The sequence below is a fragment of the Gadus macrocephalus genome, chromosome 12 (assembly GCF_031168955.1).
Source record: "Gadus macrocephalus chromosome 12, ASM3116895v1".
Lineage (NCBI taxonomy): Eukaryota > Metazoa > Chordata > Actinopteri > Gadiformes > Gadidae > Gadus > Gadus macrocephalus.
The window spans coordinates 22,191,838-22,212,930 of record NC_082393.1 but is presented as its reverse complement, the minus strand read 5'-3'; the positions used below and the strand labels follow the sequence as shown (position 1 = coordinate 22,212,930).

Below are 21,093 nucleotides of genomic sequence, written 5' to 3'. Positions count from 1 at the left end.
TCCAGGTGAGGTCACACACGCTGACCACCAACGTGTTCCTACAGTACATACACACGCACGCACGCACACACACACACACACACACACACACACACACACACACACACACACACACACACACACACACACACACACACACACACACACACACACACACACACACACACACACACACACACACACACACACACACACGTCCCTCCACAATAAGTCCATAACTGATTCTATGCCTTTTTGAGGAGGATTCATTCGTAGAGAGAGGTGTCAATAGCTAGCAGAAGCTAAACAGATGAGAACGGAGGCTAACCAGCATTATGCTAAACCATTTCTTATGACCCCATATATTTATGACCACACATATACGTAGATATTCTATTGACACCATATGCAGTAGTCTATAGATTACAGACAATTTTTAATCTGTTATCACTCAAGTAAAATAACAATACATTTTCAATTTTCTGTCCTTCCCTAATTGAGATGTGTTACACAAGTTTCGTGCCATTGTGTCATTCAATTCTGCCTCTCCTCAACTCAAAATAAAGCCTATTTTGCCATGTTTCTTTTAGATGCTTGAGATGTTTGAGAAAGACGATACAGACATGCAAAGCTCCAGCCCAGACTTTGTGCCTTTGGTCCGGTATGAGACCCTGAGGAAAGAGCTGGAGTCCCTGCAGGATCGCTTATACGAGGCCCAGGCTTCTCAAGAGGCCTCCAGCAATTCAGAAGAGTCGTAAGGCACTCTCTTACTATTTGGAAAAGCTACAATCCAAAAATTGTCTATTAAATTAGAGCTGACATTAATAAGAGGGAATACAGTAAATAAATCGATATTTTGGACCTATCTGACCAATATAATTACTAGCATCATCTATTAAAGGTAACCTGTGCCAGCATGACAAATAGACACATCCATTAATCGATAGTGATGAAAGCCGTCGTGGGTTGTTGTTTGTCAGGCAGGATAAGGAGGCCCAGAAGGGAGGTGTGGAGGGGGAGGGCGCCCAAGCCCTGAGGGAGAAGGTGGAGGAGCTGGAGCAGCAGCTGACCTCCTCCAGGGCGGAGGTGGAGGAGCTCAAGGAGCAGATGGAGCTGGGGGTCTTCTCTGTGGAGGGGCCCACGAGCTCCACCACCGAGCAGGAGGAGGAGGAGGTGGGGGGGGGGGGCGGCCAGGAGGAGACGCAGCAGCTGAGAGCGAGGGTGAGGGAGCTGGAGGCGGCGCTGGCCAACAGCGGGCTGGGGGAGGGGGGCGGGGCGAGCCAGGACAGTGACACCATCCAACAGCTGAGGGCCAGAGTCGAGGAGCTCCAGGCTGCCCTGGCGGAGCGGGGGTCCTCGGGCGACAGAGGAGACGGAGACGGGGACGAGGCGGAGGCGCCGCAGCTCAGGGACACGGTGAGCCGTTTAGAGGCGGAGCTGGCGGAGAGCAGGGCGTCCGGGCGGGAGGAGAGGGGCGGCGGCGGCGGCGGCGGTGGCGGCGGCGGCGGCGGCGGCGGTGGCGGCGGCGGCGGCGGGGACGGGGAGCTGGTGCGGCGGCTGCAGGGGCGCCTGGGCGAGCTGGAGGGCCAGCTGAGGCGCAGCGTGCCACGCTCGGAGCTGGAGGAGGTGCAGGTGAACCTGGGCGTGCAGTGCGAGCAGCTGGCCCGGGAGAGGGCCGAGGTGGCCATGAGGCTGAACACGGCGCTGCTGGAGCTGGAGAGGCTCCGGCCGTCCCCGCACCGCGGGGAGGAGGAGGAGGAGGAGGAGGAAGAGGACGACGAGGATCGCTCCGAGGGCTCGGAGCCGTCCATCGCGTCCGGTGGGTGTTTGCGTTTCCGTTGTTGTCGGTGTTTGAATGCAATCTGTTGCGGCTGTATGGTGTCCGTCATTGCCGTGGTAGCAAGTTTAGTGCCGGTGTGGTTAAAGTGTTGCTAAAGCCCTTCTGCTTCTGAAAATACCCTTTAAAGACTACTGTGAATGTAATTGTATCGTCTATTGCCATAATCACAATTTACACATTTCTGTGGTTACGGAACTCTTTGTTTTTAGTCGGAAGAAAGCATAAAAGTGATCCTAATACTTCTATGACAGTAATGATTCATAGTGACTTCCTGACCAAGAGAGCGACTTCCTGTCATCACGATTGTGAACGCGCGAACAACGTCAGTTCTCCTGTGAACCGCCCCGTGACCCCTGTCTGTGTGCTCCACCCCCCCCCCCCCCCCCCCGCCCCATCAGAGCCGGGCCGGCGGACCCTGGCGTCGGTGCGGGAGGAGCTGGAGGTGGCGCGGCAGGAGGCGGCCCAGGCGCTGGACTGCCTGTGTGCCGAGCGCGAGGGCCGGGCCCAGGAGGCGCTGCGGGCCTCCCCGGACGCCGCGCTGGCCCTCTCCAAACACAAGGAGGCGCTGTCGGCCGTGTCGGAGCAGCTGGCCCAGAGCCTGCGGGAGCTGCAGGGGGAGAAGGCCCAGAGGGGGCGGGACGGGGAGCGCATGGCCCAGCTGGAGGGCCAGCTCCAGGGTCTGCAGGACGCGGTCCCCAAGGAGAAGCACCAGACCGCCCAGGTCAGCCCCCCCCTCCGCGACTTTGAGCTAACGCGTGTTAAAGGGGACGTATTGGACCACCAGGTGTGCGTGTGATTGGCCATTACAAACCGTTTGGAACACCGGCCTCTTCTGACATCACAAGAGGGCGTGTCCGCCTAGATGTGTGCTGGGTAGATCAGTCAACCAGCCTACCCGGTGGACTGTGGCAAACGTTGCTCATCTATCCGTCATACATCTAGGTGGACACGCCCACAGGTTTTCAAAACTGGTTGTAATGGCTTTTTACAATCACACCTGGTGGTATAATATCTGTCACCTTTAAGGGGATCTGTAGCACAGGTTCAGATAGTTAATGTCATTAGTCATGTGATTGGGGACATCAATGTTATTGAGTTGACAACAGCGGTGTGCTCGTTAACATGTGTAATGTCAGATGGCTGGGATGGTTGGGATGTCAACCAATCGTATTACTGCTGGTACTGCGGATATTCTAGTGGTTTCGGGTGACTCCCAGCCCAGAGGTTCTTGTTGGAAGCATCCAAAATTTTAACTGCTTCCAACTCACATCCGTATACTGTAATCGCTTTGGATTAAAGTCTAAATAGTTATTGTAATGACATTACTGACGTTAGTTATTGAAATGACAGTATTAGTAATGACATTATTACTTATTATTTATAATCTTATTTCTGATAATTTTTATATTGAATCAACTTTAGATTCATAAAATAGCTGGGTCGCTAATCTGAAACACGATCTAAAGGAGAGAAAACTGAAAACGGAAAAACTGAAAAAAAGATTCACACCCCGGTTAACTCAGTGTCTCACCGACCCACCAGGCGGAGCTCCAGCGCACCCTGCTGGCCAGCGAGCAGGCTGCGGCCGCGGCACGGGAGGCTCTGAGTGAGAAGGACATGGAGCTGAGGGAGCTGAAGGGCCAGAAGGCGGCCGAGCAGGGCCTGATCTCCAAGGAGCAGCACGAGGCCCAGCGCCTCGCCCTGCAGGCCGACATCAACTCCCTGACCGCCCGCTTCAACGAGCTCACGCGCAAGCACGAGAAGACCTGCACCGAGGTCCGTCACCCGCTGGGGGGGGCGTGGTGTGTGTGTGTGTGTGTTTGGGCTGTGTGTGTGGTTTCTTTGGTGTGTGTGTGTGTGTGTGTGTGTGTGTGTGTGTGTGTGTGTGTGTGTGTGTGTGTGTGTGTGTGTGTTATCTGGCTCCTGTTTGTGTGTGTGTCTGTGTGATGTGTATTATCTGGCACATGGTGTATGTTGTGTGTTTTTTGTTGGCCTGTGTATGTTTCTGTGTGTGTATGTTTGTTCGTACCAGTGTGTCGTGTATGTGTTTTTTTATGTGCGTGCGAGTGCATGTTCATGCCATTGTGTGTTTGTGTGTGCGCGTCTCCTTGCGTGCCTGCGTGTGCTTGCCCACATACATATGCATGTGTTAGTTTTAGGAAGGCTATTATACTTTCCATTTTCATGTGGCATCATCCATTACCCCTCAAAGAGTCCTTCTGCACCAAGCTCCCATTTCTCCTCCTGCATTATTCATACCTGGATTACTTTCTCTATTCTATACCTTCCTGCCATCCAAACTCATCTGTTTCTGACCGCTGAAGCATGACCGTATTGATATGCATTCACAATAACGTAGTGACAACAGGGCCGCCAGTCCTACCCCCCACCCCTCTGAACCAAACAATAGGGTTACTGGAGAACCTCAACATTGCACTTTGTTGATTGCACTTTAACCAGGCTTTTGTTTACATTGAAAGGTGATTCCTTCTAGGTCCAATGTGACCCCGCCACCGTATTTTGAGATGACATAGCGTTCTGTTTACTATTTCGTCATTTCACTTGTATTTTTCTAGTCACTATGGAGCGGGTAGGGGTGATGTCATCTTGCTCATGGAATCCTTACAGGTTTGCTCTGGACAATGGGGAGCAAATGTGGTACCTTTCCGGAGGAAGTCATGCTATACCCTTACCACTACGCTGTCCTGTCGCCTATCCTAGCCTTCATTTAGGTCCTTGGATTAATTGTTGGATTAAGATGCAAACTATAGATTCATTTAGCCGTTCACCATTAAGTAATCTACATGGATATCATCGTCTGATCAACCAGCTGTGTTCAGGTGTCAGTTACCAGTGTATGGGTGGGTTGTTGTATGGCTTGTCCAGGTGTTCAGGGGTCAGTTACCATTGAAGGGTTGTTAATCTATAACTAAAGGTGTCAGTTACCATTGAAGGGTTGTTCTGTTGCTGGTCCAGGTATTCAGGTGACAGTTACCAGCGTGGGGGTTGTTCTGTCACTTGTCCAGGTGTCAGTTACCAGCGGGGGGGTTGTTCTGTCACTGGTCCAGGTGTCAGTTACCAGCGGGGGGGTTGTTCCGTCACTTGTCCAGGTGTTCCAGGTCCAGAGGGACGCGCTGTTCAACAAGAGCGAGCGGCAGGTGGCTGAGGCCCAGCTGGCCACGGTGCAGAAACAGATGAGCGACCTGCAGGCCCAGTCCACCCACGTCCAGGAGCTCCACAAAAACATCCAGGAGTCCCAGGGCCAGGTCAAGGAGAAGGACCGCAAGGTGGGTGGAGGTTGGGGAAAGGGGTGGAGGTCAGAAAGGGAGGAAATGGATGGAGCAAATAGTGGAATTCAATTCGATAAACGGGAACTTTTGCTCCTCGTGCAGATCACCGACTTGTCCAAGGAGGTGTTTCGCCTGAAGGAGGCGCTGGGAGCCCTGTCTCCTCCTCTAGGCATCTCCTCCTCCTCCTCCTCCTCCCCCTCTCCCTCTAACCTCTCGCCCGCTCATCATAACAATCCCGGGCAACAGGTGGCGCTGCAGAACAGAGTGGCCATACTCACACAACAGCTCCAGGTAACCGATGAAGAACACGTATGCAAATAGTTTGAGATCATCGGTCAACATAAAATATTTTATCCAATTGGATCAATGGAGCACGTGAGGCGACGTAGATTCAGAAGAAACTGGACCAGGAACCTTTAACTGATACATGAATACAACTTGTCTGCAGGATTGGGAGAGAAGACACAAGCAGGTGGTTGCAGTATACCGTTCCCATTTACTGTCAGCTGTGCAGGTGAGTCACATGAAAACACACACACACACACACACACCCCCCATGAAGACAAGCGATTGTATGCATGTGTTTTTTTTTGGAGTGCATACACCAGGGGTCACCAACACAGTGCCCACGGGAACCATGGCGCCCGCAAGGACCACATGAGGCGCCCGCAGGCCTGTTCTAAAAATAGCACTACTCATTCTAGAACAACTCTTTCCCACCTTTTTTAAGTCATTGTTGATCATTATTGTGAGAAATCATTAACATGACTTAATTAATTAACATGTCTTCACATAGATGAGTATCATTAATCATTAATAGTAATATATAACTAAATTTGTTATTAAAGAAGAGTGTATAGAACTGGGTGCCCTTCGTATGACTCAGTGCCCATGAAGTAGCTCTCAGGTTCAAAAAGGTTGGTGACCCCTGGCATACACCCATACAAACACACAGACACACACACACAGAAACACCCACACACACACACCAATGTGTGTGTGCTCTCCAGGGGCGCATGGACGAGGACGTGCAGAGCTTACTCCTCCAGATCCTGAAGATGACACACAAGGAGCAGGGTCACTGACCCTGACCCTCCATCACCACCACCACCACCACCACCACCCCACACTGGAGCTTCCAGTGTGGGGTCCCATCTATCATCCCCCAGGAGACGACCACTAGACGACTAGATACATAGAGAAACACCCAACCAAACCCCCGTGTCCTGAATCTGCATGCCTTGGTTAAAGTAACGCACAATGCAATGATCTAAAAAACAATCCCTGAACCTTAACCAGGACAGAGGGAATACAAGATAAGGTGAAGCAATACGATTACAAAGTGCCTTTGGGGCGAATGTATGTTCTTCCTGGTGAAAGAACGATGACATTTGATTGATTATTTGTAGATAAATAGCGAAGGTATTCATTGTGTAATAGGAAAACTTTTTCTACAATGTTGTTTTAATAAAAAAAAACAATCAGAATAAATTCTGTCTCTTTTTTTTACACTGTTGCACTAATGCAAAATGCTGAGCCAAAATATTTTCTATCAATGGTTTATCCACTTTAAAGTGGTGTGTAAGTGTGGGAGGAAAACTAGTCTGCTGAGCTGGACTGAGCTGCATTAAGAGTTTTGGACTACAGATTGCGCCAAACTAAACGATGCATTTCACTTTATTGACAAAACATCACAGTTGATAATGGAAATGATCAGTGACAGAAAGCTTCCGGGGAAAACTAAATAGGTGCAACAGAAAGGAAAATGTGTAACTTACACACTATCTCGGCTCCTTGTTTTTCTACTAACTGGTTTTTAGGCCTGATCTGCAGTTCTGGGGACTGTAGGGCTGAAGAGCTGAGAACTTATTCAAGACAGATGAATCCAAATGCAAACCCATTCAGCCTAATCTACACATAGAGGCCCCAGTAGAACTCAGAACTAATACAAACAGATCATTGAAACATTTTGTGAAGTCTAGACACAGGATATAATGTCTTACAAAAAAACTAAAATAATAGTTTTACATAGATATTTTTACGAAAGCATATTCAGTCTAGGACACTTGTACAATAAAACAACTATATATTAAATGTCATTCGTACTCAAAAAACCAGAGCAGCTTATATCACGTATAGGAGCTTAGTCACCCTGAACACATTCATTGGCATGGCAACAAAAACTAGTGAAACGAAGGAAGAGTACCAAAACTAAAATATGTACACAGCTCGTTGTCACCCCCTAGTGGTAGATGCAGGCAGCACCTGCCCGTCTCTGTAGTCATTAAGGCACTAAACATCAAAAGACTGAAGACACGTAGACATGTGCTGTGTATGAAAGTATAGTAGTGTGTTACTGTAGCATAGAGGTTCTCTCACTTGACCAAGAAACACAATCTCAGTGATCTTTCATTACAATACACAGGCGTTTCAGATTAGCCCAGATTGTACAAACAACAGCACACAAAGTGATATCAGGACAAGTGATGACGCAGACTGCATTCAAGGCTTTAAACATCAGGTGGACAGCCTACCACAAAGGGAGATATCGGATTGGATATCCCTCCCTTTCAGCCCACATTGACTTTCCATTACCTACCACACGTACAGTATAGTAAAGTTACCGTTGAGTAGAGTAGTGACTGGATTACCGTCTGGGTAACAATTTTCTGTATGTAGGAACTCTTGCAAGAGCTGGCGATCAAAGCATGACAGAATGGGCCATCTGTTGACTCTTGACATGTACCGTATTACCAGGTGAAATTGCCCAAAATGAATTCCCACAACGTTAAAGGTTTTAAACTACCCAAATAAAATTCCAGCAATTCAAAATACAAATAATAAATGTTTTGCAAAAATGTATTCTGTTAAAATGTGTTTCTCTGTTAAAAGACTGCATAATAATTGTATCCTGAGATTATGAGGGAGAAATGATAAACGGGACATGCTGTCAGTTCATGGCTAATGTTAAAGGTGGAAAAGTCTCGCATCCTCCTCATTGTATCCCTATCAATTGTGCCTTCGGAGACAGGTATGAAACAATATATTTCCATGAACCATACTCTTCTTTGATGTAGCTGCTGGTCAACCGCGTAGCTTGACCAGACATTGGTTGTGTTGTAAAGTGGAATCCATCCTTTTGAATTTCTTTGAGAGTTTTTCAGTGGTAATGTTAACGGCTTATGGCTTCCATCTCTGACCCCAGACTCTTCTGCGTGACTCCCTGGACTGCAAAGAGTGTGACCCATGCTCTCTTTGCAAAGAGCTTGTCGTCACTGAAACAGCATCGGACATCGGACATCAGTTGGCAAGCGATCGCACGCCTGCGATTGGGCTGACTTGTGGTGTTCTCCCAAACAGAGGTAGGCTAGCTTAAAGACAGCATGCTGGAGGCTGTGGGCAACTCAAATTGTCAACAGTTGATAACGCTACTAAGTCAGGAGGGAGAGTAGAATGTGAGAGCCACGACCCTCTCTGTTATCCTGGGACGTCCGTGGGGGAAAAGGATGGGGTTAGGTCCCCTCTCTCCTTACCGTGTTCAGCGTCTGACTTCAGCTTCTGAGAAGGTTGATCTCTGGATCCTGCAAGGAGAGATCATTTGAAAGCTCAATTAATAAAGTGACACTTATACTTCATCTTCATCGTTTATGCGTCAATAACAAATGAAACATTTTCATTCCATTAAACAGTTTTACGAATCCAACCAATTGAAGCAGTAAGTGTCTCCAGAACTTGAAGGATTACAGGAATCTCAACGTCAGCAACGCTTATTAAATGCCGACGATGTTATTGCCTTTCACGTGGCTTTTATCTCCAAAATAAAATAAAAATCTAGGGTTCCAACCCGGGTATTTCAGCTTCAACACAGAAGTCGGGTTGCCAACCCCACCCTACTTAAACCCCCTCCGGGACAGACAGTATATAGATTGACTCAAACCATGGGGATCTTACTGACTCACTTAACCTCTAACACGGCCTCATGCCAGGTGCCTACCGCTCAACGCAGGGCTCTCCCAACTGGCCCCCGGGGGCCCAGGTCGGGCGCGGTCACTGTTTCCTGCGGACCACCTGCTGGAGGTGAAGCTCGCTCTCCGCAGCCACAATGGGAAGCTCATACTTCAAATGGTACGAGATCAGGTGGCTGATGCTCTCGAATAACATGTCTTTGGTCCGGACCTGCGTGCAGGGGGAGCACAAGGAAGACATCAGGCGATCGGAGATGGGACCTTGCTTTTGTTGTTGTTGTTGTTGTTGTGGTGGTTGTTGGACTGGAAATGACTGAAAGATTTCGCTTTGGAACCACGGTCTCGATTGCTGTTCCTTCATTGAATACCACTCTCACAGAGTGTTATTATGTGTTGAATCAATTATTGAAATGATATCTTTAATAATAATTATCTCTCATCATCATTTCTAAAGAAACTTTCAGTAATTTCCCGTCAATGCACGATTTGGACCGATCAAACACAAAGGTAATTCAGAGTGCTTTACATAGGCAGGGAACGCATAATAATAAATAGTAATACTTGATTCAATCCTTCATTTGTCCATGGTTCCATTCCAGGTAAAAATAGTTAATATTATTATTATAAAAATAGAAAAAAAAAAAATTATGCGTACATAAATTATTATTATATCAGATTATGGATTTGCCTCATATGAAGCCACCCTGAGCCGTGGCCTTTGCTGATTGGTGGACGCCTCACTTCCTCCCAGGCTGAGCAGCACTCACCACGCCCTCGGGGTCCACCAGCAGCAGGTGCTTGGGCAGCCCGCAGTGCATGCCCGTCAGGACGTACTGGCCCGGGTTGGTGGTGCTCTCCCGGACCAGGAAATCCCCGTCCCGCATCAGGACCTTCTCGGCGTCCCGCCGGCTCATGCGCCCGTGGTACCAGGACTCCCTGCGGAGCTGCTCCTCAGTGGGGGCAACGGGGGCGCGGCGGCGCGGCGGGCTGGGCCACTGGTCCTCTAGGACCACCACGCCCACTCCTCCTCCTCCTCCTGCTGCTCCTCCTCCTCCGGACCCGGCAGCACCTCCTCCCCCGCTGGCCTCGTGGAGCTTCAGGGCGTCTTCGAAGGGTCCTGTCGCCCACCGTCCGCAACAGAGAGAGGGGTTACCTTCAGCGGACTGGACCTCCTACACAATGGATCACTGAGAACCGGTGCTAACCACAGTAGAAGCCTCGTTAGCTTTCATTTCAGCTAAGCTTGTTTCAGTTTCTTGCTAATGAGGAAGGGATACATGTAAGGAATATATTCTTCCTGTTTGGATGTGATTCCGCACATGTCAATTTACATTTAGGGCATTTAGCAGAAGCTTTTATCCAAAGCGACTTGCATACATTTTTCAGAAAAAAGAGAAACAATATACTGCTGTCGGTGCCAAGCACTAGATTCCTTGTATCGAATGATGATTTATGATGTAATCATAAATCATCAAGTAAGTAATTAAGTAAGTAATACTTAATATCATAAGAGAATTTTTTCAATTGTCATCAAACGTGTACAGATTTATTTTCATAAAAGGTTTTGGTTAAATTGATAACGCACACAAGCTGTGTTTGTATCTCAAGGCCTCCTCTTAAACGAGTCGCACATGAATAGGACTTACGCATGTCAAATATGTCTTTCTGGGGACTGTCGGGGCCCTTGTGTCCGTTGGGCCCCTGGGTGAGAGCGTCCATGCCGTCCAGAGTCTGAGTGTTAACGTACAGGTGCTCCTCATAGTCCCTGCTGCTGGACGACTGGCCGTCGGCGCACAGGTAACCGTCTAATGTGGTACGAGAAAGCACAGAAGACATTGTATTCGAGTCCAGTCTTTTATGGTACACTGTATATTGGTGTGTGCACGTTAGTTATCATTGGGGTGGTTTAGTCCCACACTGTGTTACTGCATGACCAAAGGGACAGAGATTGGAGTATGGAGTATCCCAATCCATACAGAGTATGGAAAGTAGGATTTAGCTTTGCTATTTTGGCTCCCTCTGAAGTGGCTGAACTCATTGTTTGCAGAGAATGGTGGACTTTTTAAACAGTGACGGTGGTTTCATAACAAATACATTAAGGAATCAGACTTACTCCTGGAATTAAGATGATAAATTAAGGATTTATAGCAATATGTTCTTAGTGGCTGCGATACATCCATGTTGCCACCAGGGGGCTTACCTGAGCTATTGCTGGCTTCAGTGTCCCAGTGCAGCTCGTAGCACAGCTGTCCTGCAGCAAAGGACCCTGGGTCTCTCCTCCCGGATGAGCACAGCTACAAACCAATAAACAACACAGACCATGATGCATATTTAAATCTTGTGCAAAGTGTTCCCCACCTAACGTTTCTGAAGCACTACTTATTTGAACCAAAGACACTCGTATTATGTTTTGTGTGTTGCAGTAAGCATTGGGTGGGCTCTCTGTATCCATCCAGCAACAGAGAGGTCTGTTCTGCTGCTGTAATCATATCTTCATCTCTCTATTACGGCAGGGTCCCATTATTCAGGATCATTCAGGACGAGCCAGGGCCTTTTATAGTCAGAGTGTACGGTAATATGCCTCTCGATTCCCATGTAAACATTACTGGGAGAGGAAGCATGAAATGTCATTAGTTGCCTTAGATGTTTTAACATTCACATCCCGTTGCTGGGTGGGTCTGTCTGACCGGTAATGCTGAATTAGACTAAACGTACACATATTCAGCCTCATTTGTTAGCCTCTAACATTACGTATTACTGGAAAACCTCAGCAACAAGCAGATAGCATCAGTTGTAGCTATGCATGGGATACATTTTGCCAAATATGAAGTCCTTCTAAAGTCTTGATTCACAAATAAAAAGAAGACCTTTGTCATTTTACAGAGAGTGTTACTTTAAATATATACAGTATATCATTTGTGGAGTTTATTTAATAATCGATTATTATTCTAGTCTTTAATTCCGCTTTATTTATTTATTTTTTACCATTATATGTCTGTTCATAAGGCACCTACTAGACACCAACTCATCCTCCACTGAAATTTGATGAGGATCATAACCCCCCTAACACACACACACACACACACACACACACACACACACACACACACACACACACACACACACACACTCAAACAGTCACTATGTAAAACGCTTGGGTACCTTGAAAAATGATGATGCTATATAAATGCAATGAATTATCATAATTATTATAAGTGCACCACCCTCCTTGTACGATCCCGCTTCTGTGCTCCTTCTTAGGGTATATCTCCCCTCTGGGGTCTCTCAATGTCAGGGCAATCCTGTTGTGAGACCGTGGTCAAGGCTTGCTACCCGAATGACATTGGGCTTGACCTGAGCCTACCTGATTGGCTGCCTTGCTCTGGGGCTGGGTGTGGATGTGACCAATGAGTGAGGTGCTGGGCCGGAGCCGGGAGTCCACCACGCCCCCCAGCGGAGGCTCCTTCCCGGGGATGCTGTTGTAGTAGTCGTGCTCCGAGGACTCGTCCTCCTCTCCCCAGGAGGGCTCCTCCAGCCGGTGGGTCCTGGTGCGGGGAACACGGAGACAAACCCAAGGTCCGTGTTGAACCACTGGCGGATATATGATGAACGGTGGAAAAAAGGGATGGGCGCTCTATACCCTCTTTGTCACTATGCTACTGTCATCACGTTTAAAACTGCGCTATTCAACTTTTCTATGTAAATGGACTCCACTAACAAAAGTTTGAAATAGAAAGTTCCTCAAGAATAATGCGCTCTATCCATGAGGGAATTATTTTACACTATAATATCCTTCAATCTGGTCCACTTTTGCCCACCCCGAAACACCCTCTTGTGTGCACACTGCCATTTGATATATATAGGTAAGTAATATATATGTATATATATTTAAGTCCTATAATAGATTAAATAGCAATAGTCATGTTGCAAACAAAACGGTGGTCTGAGGTCTGGGATGCTGTCCCCAAACATGTAATGCATACGCTGTGGTCTGTACATACATCAACACACTCTGAGGTTATCGTCGGGGCCGGTGCAGTTGAAACCCGACGCAAGCAGAATAAACAAGGGGCGGAGCCACAAGCTGCAGGATAAAAACTCTTCTAATATTTATAGCAATCGGATTGAAAGATGGATTTTGTGACAGTCGGAGATGAGGGTTCGTGTTTCCCTCACATGGGCGGCAGAGAAATCAGAGAGGTTTGTATCGGGTTTGTATCGGTGAAGGAAAATGCAACGCTGCAATTTTATTCAACTCAGCAAAAATTGTCGTCATCCCATGGTGTGTGAATCTACAGACAAATCCTATGAAGTATGATGGGATATTACGATCGATGAATTCCTCTGTTACAGTGACTTTATATTGTATTCTTAAGAAGACCAGGAGCATCCGAATCTGGAAGTAACATTCAACAAAAGTGCCTGTGCCTCAAAACATAGAAGAGATAGAAGGTGCTTAACATGGATCGACTACATGGATATGGAGGAACTGTGTGGATGAAAACCATCATGTCCACAGAAGTCATGGCTGTGGATTGGGGGACGTTCTCACCTCTCCATCGAGGGGGCCATGGTTTTAGGGGGGCTGTGCAGGTACTGTTTGAACTGAAGCTCGAAGGCCTGTCCGATGGTACTGATCACACTCTGGGCTAAACCATCGGAGCACTCCAGGATGTGACACGCTGGGAGGGAGAGGGAGAGAGAGGGGGGAGAGACAGTGGGGTCAGCGGGTTTGAATACCAAAGTTTGAAGTCTTATTAGTTGGCTGTGATGTTCGCAGATGAACAGTCACATGGCTTTTACTGACATTATTTATTTTCTTTTATATTTAAGGTTTGGACACTTTTTCTTAAACAATTTTGATGAACGATCGCAAACGTCTATGACTTGATTTTCTATAAACAAGAAAATACTAGACATGCTCAAAGAAATAGGTGAAACATACATTCGACTCACACATTCACACAGCAAAGTTCAAATCAAATCGCCTGAGAGTGCATCAAAATCATTTACGAAAGAAATCTGGAAACACGATATCAACAGAACAAGAAACCAGTGACAGTGAGTCACCACAGCCCGCGCTGGGGTAACATGTGTCACTGTGTCACCACGACCCTGTGCTGGTGTCAAACTAACTAAACTAACTAAAAACAACTGGCTGTGGGCGGCTGTTGAGCAACAAGAGAACGTTCCAGATACCTCGCTGATTGACTGGGTCTTTGGCCACGTATGCAACATAGTCCGGTGTGTCCTGCAACGCAAAAAAAAGGAAACGGAAATGCTTCATGAGCGGGGCCATTCAGAGCACTGTAATCACGTTAGAGCTCTCATTGATTCCTGGGTCATGAGGTTCGGTCGCAGGTCACCGTGGTTCAGACCAGCGCCATCTGCCAGAGAGGCCCGGTCATATTGGAGACAACAAGACAAGGAGGGAGGGACACCGGACTCACCGTGTCTCCGCCAGAGGCAAAGGAGATGGACTGCATCGGATGGTGTGCTATCACCTGGAAACCAACAATGATAGAAATAAGAAAGGCCATTCAGTTAAAAAAAAGGATTCCCTCCAAGGGAGATTTAAGGAAGGTGGTTCAGCACACAACAAGAATGGAATATAATCACGGTACAGTTAATAATGATAACTGATCTGGGTGCAATGATAAATGCACCCGGGACAGGTAACCCCTTATTAGTGAATGTTATTCACTCTTTATGATCTGAAACAGTGGTGTCTGACCTGTCGTGTGGTGGGGATGAGCAGACTGAGGCCTTCTATGGAGATGTTGACAGCAATACTCATGCCTGCGAAGCGCAGGTTACTCTTCCCCATGATGGACAGGAGAGCTTTGTTCAGCGACTGCATAAAAAATAGTATATTTTTTAGTATAAGAAATAGTAAAAAATTATATATTTTTATATTTATAAAATCATCCCACATTGTCAGAGAATTGTAAGGCCATTAGATTCAATCATTGGTTCCACGGTGTTGATTTAACACCGAATCCTAGTGCCATTCTATTCCCATATGCCGTTTGATCTGCACATGCCCAGAAGAGCTACCCTTTAGGACTGACCTTCTTCCTCCATGCTCCCTTACTGCCAGGCACAGCTTCGCACAGCCTGTTGATGGCTTCCCTGGTGGGGGGAGAAAGGTCAAAGGTTAGATAAACACCACAGAAACCCAACCTGCTGATCAGGAATTAGTGTACCTCCATGTGGGCGTCCATGGACGGGCAGCAGAGCTGACCAATGGCATCGGAGGGAGTTAAAGTTCAAAGTGTGTCAATGTTTACAAATGACGACATGTATCGTACCGTCATCGATCCTTCGGTTTCGACAATGTGTAACGAATATTTAAACACCGCTCCTCCACTGCATCAGGGCAGACGTAGACTTGTTTTCAAATAGCGATTTGAAGAGCGATTCCAAGCGCTCAGGGCCATCGCATGTAGGATAAACATGTTGCATAAGCTAGCAAGGAACAGTGGGCCTCTGTTCCATCCCTGCATGCGAGGGTCATAGATCCCCGATCCATCTGAGTTCAAAGGAATGTTTTTCGAGAAGTCAACACTCAAAGAGACCACACTGAGTTTTTGGTACAGCCAACAGTCAATGAGTCGATTTCGAAAACTAAAGACCTATTTCCTCAATAACACGATTCTTCTAGAATGCATCCGTCTTGTTTTGTTACTTATGTTAACCTTCTGTGCTTTTATTGACATCTGTTGGTGCTCTGAGCACTACTTAACCCCACAGTTATAGTCCAGCTGTTGGTTATTTTTGTTCAACTTGTGGGATTTGGACTCTTGGGAATAGTCGCATAAAAAACACCCATTGGGTCCTGAGCGCTGCAGTTCTGGCAGAGATCAGAAGTAAACTGTGGAGCCCTCAGGGCTCAAGTTTTTCGTCCTTCCATTGTAAGGGGGGGGGGGGGGGGGAATGGAGGACACAAGAGACTTGTCAAATTCGTAAACCATGCCTGGCCCTATCAAGTGGCTCGTGAATATTTAAGAAGCAGTCCCAGGCCCCGTCTCAATTAAAGGTCTTCACTGGGATTTAGTTTTGTTTAACACCACAGTGGATGACTCAGTGGGAGCAGACGATGCGTTGTTGCTGTTGTTGTTGTCGTTGTTGTCGTTGTTGTTTCACTTTGCTAACCTGTATCCTAGCATCTGCCCTGGACTAGAATCCAAATGCTAACCTACATCACTTCTCTTTGCCTTAATGAGCCGAGCACTCCAGAACGACAGAATGGCTTACATTTGGCGTTTAAGGAAAACACTGCTTATTCTATCCATGATATATAGGTTATGCTCCCTGCTGAAGGATGCATACAAATATACATACTATGGGGCTCAAACCCAGAATCTTTCAGCTGGGAGTAAACCAGCTCCACTGCTAGTTGAGGTTGATTCTTACAATCATATGCCAATAGAAGACACACTCGGAAACAAATCACTTGTTGCTGTTGTCCCGATCTATTTCAGCAAATCTAGCTCTAAAATGTACTTCGACCAAAGTAATTTTCCCTGAGATATTTTACGAACTTATCATGAACACAGAGGAACAGTTTTCCTCAGAGTTGCTGGCGTGGTGCCCTCAGCGTCAGAAGGACTGGTGTCATGTGATCTCTGGTTCAACGGGCCGAGTATCGCTCTGCAGACCTCAGTCAACTTGGAGGGGAGAGAAATGAACCCCAAAATATCCAGATTGATGAATTTATGGAGAGCAATGATCATCTCAAACCCACACCTAACCGATTCAGCTCCCAGAATATCAGCCGAAAAGCACAAGCGTAATCCTTCTGATAAACCAAGCACGTCCAACCTATGTCACAAACATGTAAAAAGCTGCTTCTCAATGTTCTGGCGTATTGACACAATACAAATACTACGAATTCCTAGTAAACTACAGGAATACTGACAGATACTCTATATATATATGCTACTAATAATAAAACGTCCATCTCTCTCTCTCTCTCTCTCTCTCTCGTGTTGTGTTGTTGTTTTGAAGAGCTGTGTCTGTGAGTCACACCAGACATTATCCGCCAACGTGCGTTCCTAAGGACCACACCGAGGCCCTACCGCTGTCATTAGCCTGACATCATCAATAATAGATCTCCATTCCCCCCTCTTTTGCATCCCCTCCACCCCACCCCTTCATCCACTTAAGTCTTTGGGGGCACATGGGCTCAGATTACCACCAATCGATGAGAAGGGGAGAGAGTGGAGAGAGTGGAGAGAGAGAGAGAGAGAGAGAGAGAGAGAGAGAGAGAGAGAGAGAGAGAGAGAGAGAGAGATGAGCATGGACAGCATTCCCAAAGGGCCGCGGGATGGCAGGGTATCCGCCCTTTCATAACAATAACATCACGTGGAGCGTAGAAAAATACACTCAGAATACAGGAAGGCAGAAGTAATCTATGATTATGCACAATCATACATACACTCGAATACATTAGTGTATTGCTGAGAGGGAATCAGATTTAGGAAAGTTGGTGACATTTGAAGCCACGAATCCATTTAACATACAAACAAAGAAATATAGAAATATCCCGTGATGCATTCATTAACCTTTCCCAAAGATGTCAAAGACTTTCAGACAGAAAGTTAAAATCCCATCGGAGAAGGCAAGGGGGCTTGGCTCATCTCGGACCTGGCCCACACAATTGTCTGAAAGGCTAAAACCCCATCTCCTAAATTAAGTATTCTCTGGTGGGGATGTGGGATAACAAAGTCTCTTTGGCTTGCAGATTGGCAGCTGAAACGGTGCTTCATCTCATCTCATATCGGATCAGATGCTGCTGATTCAGCACCATAGCCTTATAGAGAGAGAGCTGTAGCCGTGCAGCTTACCTCGTCACCTGAGTCCGGGTGTTGAAGTCCAGCGAGCGCATCGATTTCAGCACCTCGATGCAGCCCATGTACTGCTCAGAGGAGCAGTCATGAAACACACAAAAGAAAGCTCCATCAGTATGGTTGGAACAGGGTTACATAACGCATCTCACGCAGATCTCTTATTGTCATGACAATTTCTTTCACCGTAAAATGATTGGCTTCGTCTCAGAAGGCTGCAATTACATTCGATCAAATTCATGTTTTATATATTTTGTAATCATGCTTCTTCTTTGTCTTCTTCTTTGTGTTTGGTTCAGCCTTGTATTGTTGTATTGCATTCTACCTTGACCATTTTCTTGGTTTCAGTGCCAGGAATTGTGTTATTTCGTAACTCTACACCACAGGCACACACATCCACAGGCCGGCTTAAAGATTCTGTGGATAAGCCAGCAGACAATGAAGATTTATGGCAGTCCCATAGTCAATTACCAAGGTAGCAATATGCTCAGCATACCATATGCTCAGTGTAGTGCTTGGAACTCAGATTTCAAGTATCTTAGACGATATGGGCGTGCCACTGGCTGCCTGGAGTCTGGCTTAAAAAATAAAAAAGTAGTCGACATTACCTCTCCCAATCCCCTTTTCTGAATTTCTGATCTATACGTTATCAACCAATTGCCTTGTCTCCGAAAAGACCCAATGATGGGTCATAAAAGTTATATGTGAGCACATTATATACACATTATATATTATGGCTTGAAATGTGTGCAGTTTTGATTGTACTCCAGTGAAAGGGGAGGGGGGGGGGGGGGGGGCGTCTGAGTGGCTTGTGTTGTAGTGGCGAACAGGTCTGAGGCTAATGGTGCCTTGACTTGATTACCCGTGCTAAGAGCTAAGAACAAACTGTGACTTCCCAGGTCCCTGAGGAGTGGTGTTTTAGTGTGTGTGTGTGTGTGTGTGTGTGTGTGTGTGTGTGTGTGTGTGTGTGTGTGGTGTGTGTATGGAGGGGGGAGGCAAACCATTTTCCACCTTTTTCAACTAATTGGATAGTAGGTAGCAGCTGACTGAGAGAAACTCTAAACCATAACCTAAATCCAACCGTATTTTACTCTACAAAGCATAACAATAACGTTTTATACATACTACAATACAAAAATACTTAGAGTTGATATGGCCAGGACACTAAAATGTAAGTAAGTGTTCAAATATTGGCTTGTATTTCAAACCAACTATTTATTAATATCAGTTTAGTGTGTTCCTATTTCAGTGTAACTACCTCCACAGTCCTATTGATGATGTTTGATGCTCAATAAGGAGCCTTCTGTGGGTTTACCTTGAACAATTCAGTGCTATATCAAAAAAGAACTCGATACCCATCTTATATCAGATCACTAAGGACTTGTGGAGCATAGAACGCCTGGAAAGTTGCTAAATACAAACACACGCACACATTGTGTGTGTGTGTATTTGTACGTGTGTTTGAGTGTGGGCGACCCATTGGTCTGAGAGCTTAATGAGACTTTTAACCAGATTATGGGACAGGGGGAAGTCTTCAATCAGGGAGCTTCTCTCGATCCATCTCCTTCTCCCTCCCTCCCTCCCTCCCTCCCTCCCTCCCTCCCTCCCTCCCTCCCTCCCTCTCTCTCTCTCTCTCTCTCTCTCTCTCTCTCTCTCTCTCTCTCTCTCTCTCTCTCTCTCTCTCTCTCTCTCTCTCTCTCTCTCTCTCTCTCTCTCTCTCTCTCTCTCTCTCTCTCTCTCTCTCTCTCTCTCTCAAGAAAACATATCATTTCCCATGAACCGTCCCACAGGAAATTCAAGGATTCATTCCCGTTAGCTTGTGTAGACCTGCACTTATTACTGCCGGAAAAGGAAACTTCTTGTTCTGCAAAGTTTGTTATCTAATATCTGAACAGTCAGAGAGCCTCTCTGTATGTCTCTCCTACGACGTAAGGCCAGTGCTAGTCAGGCCAACTGGGGGCCCAGCAGTGCACTCCTCCTAGCTTTCTAAGTGGGTGGACGGATTTAATAATGAATGGGTAGATGTGGTAATTGGACAGGAAGTACTGCAGCATCCAGAACTTTAAACTTGATTGTACACGTGCATGTAGTGTTGCAGTGTAGGTGGTGGTGACACACTTGGGTTTATGGAATCTCCTACCCACGGGTGGCTGGTTAGGGGAGGTGTGTTGGGGGGAGGTGTGTGTGTGTGTGTGTGTGTGTGTGTGTGTGTGGAGGAGAAATGCGATGCCTCAACGGTTGGCAGATGCGGTGCAGACATTAATGGGTGGTGGAACTGCATGGCTATAAAAGAGAGGGATAGAGAGAGCGTGAGAGAGAGATAGAGAGAGCGTGAGAGAGAGATAGAGAGAGCTACAGGGCAGACATGAGCTGTCCCACGACTCCCACCTCACATCCCAGTGTGTGTGGGAGAGAGAGCAAGAGAGTGAGAGAGAGGGCGAGAGTGAGAGTGAGAGAGAGAGACATAAGAGGGAAAATAAAAGGGGGAGAAAGAGACAGAGAGAGAAAGTAAGAGAGAGAGAGAGAGAGAGAGAGAGAGAGAGAGAGAGAGAGAGAGAGAGAGAGAGAAAAGGCAAGAGTGAGAGAGAAAAAGAGAGAGTGCTGAAAATAAAGGGCATAGCACAGCAGAAACCCAATCACTTGACATGCATGCATTCATCAAGTGCTCCTCCCTTTGCGGTTGTATCACTGTGTTACACTTCAGGCCTAGTGTTAACATTATTATCATTTCTCGAACTGTAGCTACTTGCAGGTGTCAATGCAGTAGATATTCAGTTTTATATCATCCACCCTTTAGTTATTAGAGTAGCATACTTCTATACCTATATTTAAATAGAATTACATTGATACGTCAAATCAAATGTTCACAGCTTCACCACAACGTTCACCAACACAAGACCTCTACACTAGGACCAGCCAATGCTATTCTAAGCTAGCACGCCAATGCTATTCTAAGCTAGCACCCCTCATGAGGCTAAGAGGATTTTCCCTCAGTGCGGACGTACTAACGTACTGACCCAGCCCCTCTCACGTCCCGGGGAGCCAACCCCTATCTTCCACATCACATGATGCAAATCACTGTGATTAAATGTAATTGAATATTGGAATGAATGGTGCCTGTGTAATACCATTAAGGGAGTATGCTGGACCCTACAGCCGGTTAATCAGGA

General features: G+C 46.8%; 2 protein-coding genes across 2 annotated transcripts in view; one reads left to right on the top strand and one right to left on the bottom strand.

Annotated features, from left to right (window-relative positions):
• The first annotated feature begins 569 nt into the window (after window positions 1–569).
• ankrd24 (ankyrin repeat domain 24) lies at window positions 570–6,600 on the top strand. The gene is made up of 8 exons (XM_060067436.1): window positions 570–733; window positions 960–1,798; window positions 2,218–2,540; window positions 3,362–3,595; window positions 4,930–5,106; window positions 5,212–5,400; window positions 5,558–5,623; window positions 6,120–6,600. Exons 1-8 carry the CDS (start codon window positions 570–572, stop codon window positions 6,192–6,194), a joined length of 2,067 nt encoding a protein of 688 aa, XP_059923419.1. The 3' UTR covers window positions 6,195–6,600.
• Window positions 6,601–6,770: 170 nt separating this feature from the next.
• Window positions 6,771–21,093, bottom strand: part of shc2 (SHC (Src homology 2 domain containing) transforming protein 2) — a 17,331-nt gene continuing 3,008 nt past the window's right edge. Inside the window, 12 exon segments of the mRNA XM_060067435.1 lie at window positions 6,771–8,690; window positions 9,104–9,285; window positions 9,842–10,191; window positions 10,721–10,879; window positions 11,275–11,368; window positions 12,439–12,619; window positions 13,627–13,756; window positions 14,274–14,325; window positions 14,525–14,578; window positions 14,809–14,928; window positions 15,146–15,206; window positions 17,924–17,994. Coding sequence (XP_059923418.1) covers window positions 9,157–9,285; window positions 9,842–10,191; window positions 10,721–10,879; window positions 11,275–11,368; window positions 12,439–12,619; window positions 13,627–13,756; window positions 14,274–14,325; window positions 14,525–14,578; window positions 14,809–14,928; window positions 15,146–15,206; window positions 17,924–17,994 — 1,401 coding nt within the window. The 3' untranslated portion in view covers window positions 6,771–8,690; window positions 9,104–9,156.

What these genes read in the sequence shown, in the direction of transcription:
- ankrd24 (XM_060067436.1), top strand. Translation starts at nt 570, where the DNA reads ATGCTTGAGATGTTTGAGAAAGACGATACAGACATGCAAAGCTCCAGC. An exon ending in GGAGCCGTCCATCGCGTCCG is followed by an intron (nt 1,799 to 2,217) that starts GTGGGTGTTTGC and finishes CCGCCCCATCAG; the next exon opens with AGCCGGGCCGGCGGACCCTG. An exon ending in TCAAGGAGAAGGACCGCAAG is followed by an intron (nt 5,107 to 5,211) that starts GTGGGTGGAGGT and finishes CTCCTCGTGCAG; the next exon opens with ATCACCGACTTGTCCAAGGA.